The sequence below is a fragment of the Lepidochelys kempii genome, chromosome 2 (assembly GCF_965140265.1).
Source record: "Lepidochelys kempii isolate rLepKem1 chromosome 2, rLepKem1.hap2, whole genome shotgun sequence".
In the NCBI taxonomy this organism is placed as follows: Eukaryota; Metazoa; Chordata; order Testudines; family Cheloniidae; genus Lepidochelys; species Lepidochelys kempii.
Genome location: NC_133257.1, coordinates 212,084,648 through 212,094,102, shown reverse-complemented (window position 1 = coordinate 212,094,102; position 9,455 = coordinate 212,084,648). Strand labels below are relative to the sequence as shown.

The 9,455-nt window shown below is 46.1% G+C and overlaps 1 protein-coding gene across 1 annotated transcript; it reads right to left on the bottom strand.

The window, feature by feature from the left end:
- Positions 1–395: 395 nt before the first annotated feature.
- On the bottom strand, positions 396–8,225 carry POLR1F (RNA polymerase I subunit F). Its single transcript, XM_073333772.1, has 4 exons — positions 7,546–8,225; positions 7,099–7,240; positions 3,260–3,468; positions 396–884 (listed from the first exon to the last, which is right to left on the bottom strand). Exons 1-4 carry the CDS (start codon positions 7,830–7,832, stop codon positions 491–493), a joined length of 1,032 nt encoding a protein of 343 aa, XP_073189873.1. The 5' UTR covers positions 7,833–8,225; the 3' UTR covers positions 396–490.
- Between the last annotated feature and the right edge of the window lie 1,230 nt (positions 8,226–9,455).

The following is a 9,455-nucleotide window of genomic DNA, read 5'->3' as shown; positions in this document are numbered from 1 at the left end:
GTGCACCTCCCAGCTCTGCCAAACACTTTGTGTATCTCTTTGGGCAAGTCACTTAACCTCTGTACCTCATTTCCTCGTCTGTAAAACAGGAATATGTACTGCCTCTTTACCACGCTTTGTTTTATCTCTGGATAGGAGATGCCTCCTACTCTCCTTAAATATGTACAGAATCATAGGAAAGGACGTCAAGAGATCATCTAGTCCAGTCCCCTGAACTCATGGCAGGACTAAGTATTACCTAGACCATCCCAGAGAGGTGTTTGTCTAACCTGCTCTTAAATATATAATATGAGTATAGTATGAGTACATATACACATTGCCTAGCATAAGGAGGCCTTGATCTTGGTTGGGACATTCAAGTGCTACTGTCATATAAATGAAAGTTGAAATACACAAACTGAAAATATGATTTTATTTGGAAGTTTATCAAATACTTCTGAAAGAAGATGACAATCTTACATTCAAGCAAGGGACTTTTGGACTCTTCAGTCTATTTGTCATTCCTTTCTCTTTTTGGCTTGGGGTCTTGTGACAATTGAGATAATTCACTGTCTTCATCTACATCACAGTGTTCTCTTTTCTTTCTCTTAACCTTTTTATGGTCACTTTGGTAACCACTACAGTCACTTCCATAAAATACAGGTTTCTGCTTTTCTTGCTTATGCTTTTTCTTCTTCTTTGGCTTTTTATCATAAAATCCATTTATTGTATCAGCATTTTGCTCTTCTGCATTTTCCACCACTGTAGTATCTGCATGGTCTGTAAGCTCTGTGTCATTTTCTAACTCACAATTCCTTCTGTCTCTTTTCTTGTGTTTTTTCTTTGGTATTTCATCTCTACTGTTCGTATCTTCAGTTACTGTTTCAGGATATTTGGATTGCATACTGTGAAGGAACATACAAAATAAGCAAGAGTTTACAGAATGAGATCTCTATAGGTATTTAATACATCATAATATGCTTTGCTGAAATGTAATAATTACATGGAGCACATAACTGAAGACTGGGAGTTGTGCTAAACCCACAGCAATTCAAATAGAAAAAGAGATTAGGGTCTTTTAATAACAAAAGGAACTTATGACCTGTTAATGCATGTCCAATTTCCAATACTTGGTTAGTCTCTATTCTGTTAAAGAATTAGCATTAGTTCTTAAATTCCAGTTCCTCCGATTAGTATTATCTGTCACTTGGGTTCATTCTGATTATTTTTCCTTTTCATGTAGTTCTCCTCTATTCAGTATTCTATTAGGCAAATACATGCCAGATTACTTAAGCACATAAATGAAGAGTATGTAAATAGCTGTAGTCTGACTACATACATGATCAGTACTAGACAACACAGGACATGCTTAGTTCTTCAGACTCATGGGAATGCAGCTGAACTATCAAGATTTCATCCTCAAGGAATTTAATACACCTGACAAGTTATAACTTCTAGTGTTTTAGATCATGATTTCATTAGTCTAGTAGAGACCACTATACTTGTAAGATAAGGGAATAACCACATTGATGAAAACAATGAAATAACAAACAACCTTCAGAATCCAAATAACGGTTGCAAATATAGTCATGAAGATGAAAAAAGTAGCTGTCTCTAGGCAACTTCCACATATTCTGTCTAAAAAGCACCCACTGAAGTTGCGAAGTCAGATATTAAAAAAAAAGTATTAATTCAAAATTGAACACCAAACTTCCCTGGCTCTGTAGCCAAGTAAGTTCTCGTATGAGTACAAATATTAAGCCATGGAAATCTGCTTGGGAATCTTGCTGAAAACACAATATTTACAGATGCTGACAGATTAGACTAGCTCTGATTGGTTTAGGTAAATGATTTATGACCATGATCCTGTGCTGGTTAAACCTGAAAACTCATACTGCACATAAATATTGTTTAAAAATGAATCTAGACACTGAACAAGACATTCTATAACTGCATGCAGAGAGTGATATGCAAGTCAAGTTACTCACATTAAAAACCTTGATTTTAAAAAATATTTTAAACATTTTGGATTAATCCACTTTAACACAAAAAGTCTCCAAAAACACACAAAAAAGTATATAATATAAATCATCAGAACCCCACGGATCTGACTGTTTATCATATTCACAAGTGATCTGGAAAAGGGATGAACAGCGAGGTGGCAAAACTTGCAGATGATACCAAATTACTCAAGATAGTTATGTCCAAAGCTGACTGCAAAGGGACCTTACAAAACTGGGTAACTGTGCAACAAAATGGCAGATGAAATTCAATGCTTTTAAGTGCAAAGCAATGCACATTGGAAAACATAATCCCAGCTATACACAAAAAATGATGGGATCTACATTAGCAGTTACCACTCATGGATAGTTCTCTGAAAACATCTGCTAAATGTGCAGCAACAGTCCAAAAAGCTAACAAAATGTTAGGAACCATTAGGAAAGGGATATATAAGACAAAATATAATGCCACTATATAAATCCACGGTTTGCCCACACCTTGAATATCGCATGAAGTTCTAGTTGCTCCATCTCAAAAAAATATACACATTAGATTTGGAAAAGATACAGAGGAAAGTGAGTAGGGGTATGGAACAGTTTCCATATGAGAAAATATTAGACGGACTGGAACTGTTCTGATTAGAAAAGCTGACTAAGAGCAGGATATAACAGAGGTCTATAAAATCATGAATGGTATGGAGAACATGAATAGGGAAATGTTATTTATCCCTTCACATAACACAAGAACCAGGGTCACCCAATTAACCAGGCAGCAGGTTTAACATGCAAGGACTTTAACATGCAAGTACTTCATACAATGTACAGTCAGCCTGTGGAACTTATTGTCAGGGGATGTTGTGAAGACCAGAAATATAACTGGGTTTAAAAAAAATTAGATAAGGTTGTCCTTCAATGACTATTAGTCAAGATGCTCCGGGATACAACTCTGCCCTTCAGGTGTCCTTAAACCTCCAAGTGCCAGAAGCTGGGAGTGGACAACAGGGGATAGATCACTCAAAATTGTCCGGTTCCGTTCATTCCCACAGAAGCATCTGTCACTGGCCCCTGTCAGACAGGGCAGTGGGATAGACCGACCATTGGTCTGACCCTATATGGACTTTATTAGCAGATTTTTAAATCTGACTTAAAATATAATATTCATAGCTATACGGGGAGAAAAATCAGAGTTAATGCAAGACACTGATTTTAAGTATTATGTTTTTAAATAAATCCACTAAATCAGCTCAGCTTGAAAAAAATCCTTTAATATAGCACTGTACCTGTCTTTATTCAGTCTCCCCCGAATGAAGAATACTCCAGCAGCGTCGGAATCTAAATGCAACACTTCAAATTCCAGTTTATCTCCTATTTTTAAACCAAGGTCTTGCCACTGTATAGCTGACATTCGATCAGGTTTAGGGATTGAAGCATTGAAACACCCATGTATCAGACAGCCAATATGACTTGGGGCCACTTTATTGATCACACCCTGAAAGAAGAAAAGAAAAACCATGTAAGAAAGACTATACTACATTTAAGGGCCACAACCTGTAAGAGACCTTCATTCCTCCACATACTGTAAATTTGTCTGTAGATTCTTGTACATAAGAAAGTTTACACATACAAATCTACACCATCAAATGCATGGCAAATGGGTTTAGCACTTGTACAAATGGAAATCACATTTTAAAAATTGTTGCTAAGTCTTTCAAATTAAAAATAAAGAATTAGGCCACTTCTACACTAGCACTTGTGTCAGCAGAACTTGTGTCGCCCAGGGATGTGAAAGCCCGAGTGACAAGTTTCACCAACAGAAGCACCGGTGTGGACAGTGCTATGCTGGCGGGAGATGCTCTCGTGCCGACACAGCTACTACACTCATTGAGCTGGTTTTATGATGTCGACGGGAGAGCTCTCTCCTTCAGCATAATGCGGCTGCATGAGCGCTCTTTCAAATAGTCTACATGCTTTTTTGAGGTGTGTGGAGGGGAAAGGCATATATACAATTTGTTAAGAGAAAATTTTAAATGTTCTATTTCCATAAATAGCACTATTACTATTGGTGTTCTATTTGACATTCTAACACTTATTTTTCACCTTCAGGCCCACTAAGTCTCTAGATCCATGGTTCTCCTCCGGCTGTAGGCTGCTTGTGGCCCAATCAGCACACAGTTGTGGCCCATGTGACATTGTCAGGGCTGTAAGTAGGGCAGAAGGGGCACCTGCCCTAGGCACAGAGCCTGCGGGAAGTGCAAAAAATGGGGCGGTGCAGAATCAGGCCCAATATCACCCCCCACCAGCAGGATCAGGCTGAGCAGCATCAGCTCCCTTCCCCCCAGGAGAACCCAGCAGCATCAGCAGGAGGTCACAGTGCTCAATGCCCCTGCACGATTGCAGCTCCAGTGAACCCGGCACTAGGAGTGCAGTGGCAAGCAGGTAGGGCAGGCTGAGCTACATAAGCCAAGATAGAAGGCCAGCAGGCACGGAGAGGAAGTTGCAGGGGGCTAGGCCTGCGGGGAGCAGGGATGCAGCCAGGGCATGGGCGGCAGATTCTAGGTGGAAGGACTGGTGGTATAGGACGGTCCCTCGATGGGGGACTAGATGCTAGAGGGGCAGTCTCTGGGGACTGGATGCTGGGGGGACAGTTGCAGGGAGGTTGGGTGATGGGGGTGCAGTCCCTGACTGGGGGAGCACCCTACACTCTCTCCATCTTTGCAGACAGAGTCCGCACCCATGGTCTCCGGGCACTCAGCACAGTTGCACCGCTACCCTTACTCTAAATTAATTTTAGCAGTTAATGTTTTGACTTATTTTGCTAATTTAAAATGCTCTTAGTGGACATTTGCCACTGTTGAAATGAAAGCTACTACATTGATTTGAATCGTATTGCTGTCATAACACAAATACTAAACTTTTTTTTTTTTTTTAAAAAAAGATGTACAGGTAGTAAATATATTGTGTGGATGGGGCCCACATAACACACAGAAAGCTGCATATGTAGCTCTCAGTGGTAAATAGGTTGAGAACCGCTGCTCTAGATAGTCTCTCTCCACAGATACGTACAGCGGCCTGAGAGCACAATTTTTCCTAGAGTAGACTTTAATCAAAAATTGCCAAAGCTGGAACAGAATGTTAATATATTAAACTACTGTGTCTAAAAAATGCAATGTGTCAATGTGAGTAGGCCAATATTCTGACCTAGTTTTTTGAATCCTGAAGCTTGCAAGCATTCACACAGAGGTATGTTTGTGTTAAAGTTCTTAGGAGATCCATATGCCTACTCTTTATTTTGAAATGCTCAGGAGCAAAAATTCTGCGTTTCGTTCTTTTCTGCAAAGAGAACAGAATCACAATAGAGAGCACTTCATAACCACAAATACTTGTGCCTATGATTGGAGAAGACTCTGTATTACTTTAGGTATAAGCCTGTACCAGTACCAGGTTACCAGCCCTTCTTTGGGAGGAAAAACACACCTACAGTTGAGAGAGAAGGTGGGTGAAGTAATATGTTTTATTGGACCAATTTCTGTTGGAGAGAGAGACAAGCTTTTGAGCTACACAGAGGCCAGGTCTACAGTACAGACTTATATCGATAAAACAACGTCACTCAGGGGTGTGAAAAATCTACACACGAGTGACATAGTTATACCGACGTAACCCCCAATGTAGACAGCGCTATGTTGACAGGAGAGCTTCTCCCATCGACATAGCTACCGCCTCTCGCAGAGGTGGATTAACTACGACGGAAGAAGCTTTCCCCATTGGCTTAGGAGCATCTTCACTTAAGCGCTACAGCGGTGCAGCTGCATCAGTGCAGCATTTTAAGTGTATACCCGCCCAGAGCTCTTCCTCAAATCTAGGAAAGGTATTAACAGTGTCACAGCTAAATACAAGATTGAACCGATAGTGTAGCATAAGTAGTTAGCATGTATCCTAAGGGACCATTCAATGCAAAGTGGCCCATTAACGCCCTTGCAGTCATAGGACAAAAAAAGAGGTTAGCGGATTACAGACAGCTGTAATAAACCATAAATCCAGTATCTTTATTAAGAGCATGATTTTTAGTGTCTAGCAAAGTTATGAATTTAAGCGTCTAGGTTTGCCTGTTGAAAGTATTATGCAGATTTCCTCTGCGGATGAGGACTGATGGGTCACATATAGAGGAACTGAAAAGTGTTCAGCCACAGGCGATACAGTGTTTGTGTCTTATTTTCCTGTATAAGAGCATAGTGATTGTCTGGTTTCACCCACATAGTTGTTAGTGGGCATTTAGTGCACTGGGTGAGGTACATGGCCTGTTATGACAGACACGAGTAGGACCATGGATCTTTAAAGGTGGGCTGTGCAGTGTTGATCCCGGTAGCAGTGGAGATAAGTCTGCCAGTTTTGAACCTGTTGTTCTGGCAGTGCTTGGTGCAGCTTTGAGTTGGTTTGTCCTGGTCTATGGGGGCCTTGCTTCTGATGATGACCATGGAGCAGTCTGAAGGCCAGAAGAGGAGATTCAGGAAAGATTTCTTTCAGGATGGGGTCCGTACAACATACATTTCAAGATCCATGGGTCTTACAGATGTCTATCACAACTACTTATGCTAACCTGTTTAATCTTGCATTTAGCCGTGACACTAAACACCTCCCCCTCCCCTCCCGCCGAATAGTTATGTAGCTTGAAAGCTAGTCTCTCACCAGCAGAAGTTGATTCAAAAACAATACGGCCTCACTCACCTTGTCGCTCTAATACCGTGGGACCGACACTGCTACAACAACATTATACCTACAGTTGCTAAATTAGCAGGAAAAACAGATTCAGTAACAGAGATAAGGTAAAAAGGAGGACTTGTGGCACCTTAGAGACTACCAGACTATAAGTTTTCATGAGCTACAACTAGCTCACGAAAGCTTATGCTCAAATAAATTTGTTAGTCTTTAAGGTGCCACAAGTCCTCCTTTTCTTTTTGCGGATACAGACTAACACAGCAGCTACTCTAAAACCAGAGATAAGGTAGTTCAGTATTTGTCTACTAACTGTAACAGTACCTATTTAAATTCAGTTGTTCAATCTACTTAGTAGCTAAGCTTCACTTACTACAAAATACAATAAAACTTAAGTATTTTTACATACCACAAGCTTTTTTCCTTTCTTGGGAGTGAAAATGACAAAATCTGCTTCAATGTTAAAATGGATGAATCCTTGGTCATCATAAATATCACCTAATTCACCCACTACTCTGATGTTATCGTAAGCCACGGGCACACCGCTGAGGCTACACAGGGAGAGGAAAGACCAGGTGTTATAGCACGAAACTTGATGGGGGGGGGGGAAGAGAGGGGGACGAAGGAAATTGCTCCACGTTTAGGTCTATGCCCCGCTGGGGCTGCGAGGGGGTTGCTGCTGAGGCTGGCGAGGGAGGACTCCGCCGCACGGGGCCCGTAGTGGAAGGGCGAGAACGCGCGTGGCGTGGAGACCAGGTGGCGCTCACGCCGCGGCGGCGGCGGCGGGGGGGCGGGGCTTGCTCCGTCTCTGAGCGCTCGGTGGGGGAGGGCAAGAGCTGGTACCCGCGGGCCGCACCTCTCCGAATATCTCAGCAGCTCGCCGTCGAGCTGCTCGCGGATCCCGGTGCGCTTCCGGTTCAGGTAGCGCGGCGCCAGCGCGATGTGTCTCCGATGCGGCGCCGCCACCAGGCACGAGTAGCGGCTCCGCACCAGGCGGCAGGCGGCCGCGAAGGACGGGATCTCCGGGCAGGGCAGCGGCCGGGCCGCCGAGTGCGGCAGCTCCGCGGTGGTCCCCAGGTTGCCGCCACAACTGTCCGCTACGCTGCGGACTGCAACCGTCCCCCGGCTGTGGAGCGCGCACATGACTCACTCTGGCGCTCCCTGACGACGTCACACGCGAGCCCTCCTGGAGGGGAAGTGACGTTTCACACCGCAACTAAGGGTTGAGCAGGGCAGCCATCTTGTGTGGACTCCCCGCTGCAGTTGTGTCGATGCGTAGCACGTTCCGGCTGTAGGTTACATTGGACACTTGCGCAGGGCACCGTCCCAAGGTGGGCGGAGCGAGCGGAAGCTTTGTCATCTGGGGCCACGTGGGGGCGGGGCCCGGAGATGCCCTGGTCAGTCACACGGACCCCAGGCTAGCCACCCCGATCCGTTGCCGCCTGATTCCTGTGCGCGCGCCACGAAGTCTCGAGTGACCCCGCGCGCGCCGAAGCGACGTTCCCCAGCATCCCGCGCAAGCGCTGGGCGGAGCGAGCCTGAGGAACGCGTGATCCCAGCCCCGCGCACTCTGGTCGCTGCCCCGCCCCTGCGGTGGCCGGCCGCGTGCATTCCCCGCGCGGGTGCAGGACCCAGCGGATCCGCGCTCGTGGCGCTGCGCCCTGTGGCGGGGCTGGGGGGGTACCTGGCTCCCGGCCAGTCCGCCCTGCTCAGCCCCGCGTCTCTCCCGGGGCAAATGGGGCGGGCAGCCCCCGCGGAGATACGTCAGGCGGGCGCCGCAGCTTGCAGCAGCGCCACCTGCCTCCTCCGCGGGGCCGGGACGCGCTGCGCCCCGCGATTCCCCGCGAACCGAGGCTGCCCTGCAGCGCGGCCGCCACAGCCCCCCGTCCCCGAGCTAGCCGCGCTGCGGGGCCTGGAGAGCAAGGGCTGGAGGCGCTGCCAGCCCCTCCACGCCGCCCGGCCTCCCTGCCCTTTCCTGCCAGCCCTGGCCACTGGCCGGGGTACTGGGCTAGCTGGACCATTGGTCTGACCCGGGGTGGCCGGTCTTATGCTCTTAACTGCAGAGCTCTGGCTTGGGACAGATTTCCCACCCTGTGTGACATCCTTAGCGCGACCTCATCCCCACTGTAGCCACAGCTAGGTGGAGGGATCCCTATGGCAGAATCCTTCTGTCAGCCACCTAGCTACTGCCTCTCAAGGGGGTGGATTTACTACAGTAGTGGAAAAACCTCTTTTGCCTCTGAGGTGTCCACAGCAGCAGCACTGCACTTATGCCATTGTAGCACAGTGTAGATGTACCTAGAGATTCACAAGTTTTTTCTTATTTTCAGAACTGTAAATAAAAAGGTACTGTAAGAGTAGTATGCCCCACCTGTGGGGTCTGGCCCACTGACGGTATGCTGTAAATCCACTGAGCATTTTTAAAAATTAGGGCTTGGCTACACTTGCAGGTTTAGAGTGCTGGGAGTTAAACCAGCCTTCGGAGACCGCAGCAGGGAAAATGCTGCTGAGTGTTTACGCTGTCAGCTTCACACGCACTGGCGTGGCCACATTAGCAGCTCTTGCAATGCCACAAAGAGCAGTGCATTGTGGTAGCTATCCCAGTGTGCAAGTTGCTGCAGCGTGCTTTTCAAATGGGGGAAGTGGGGGAGCGTGACGGAGTGTGTTGTGTGTATGTGGGGGTAGAGATAGTGTTTTGGGGAGCAGAGAGTGTGTCAGCATGCTGTTTTGTAAGTTCAGACAGCAGCAGACCCCTCCTGCCTCTCT

Excerpts from the sequence above, each read along its gene's own strand:
- POLR1F (XM_073333772.1), bottom strand. The coding sequence starts at position 7,832 with ATGTGCGCGCTCCACAGCCGGGGGACGGTTGCAGTCCGCAGCGTAGCG. Across the intron at positions 3,469-7,098 it reads AGAAAGGAAAAAAGCTTGTG|GGTGTGATCAATAAAGTGGC; the intron begins GTATGTAAAAAT and ends TTCTTCTTTCAG. Across the intron at positions 885-3,259 it reads GGGAGACTGAATAAAGACAG|TATGCAATCCAAATATCCTG; the intron begins GTACAGTGCTAT and ends GTTCCTTCACAG.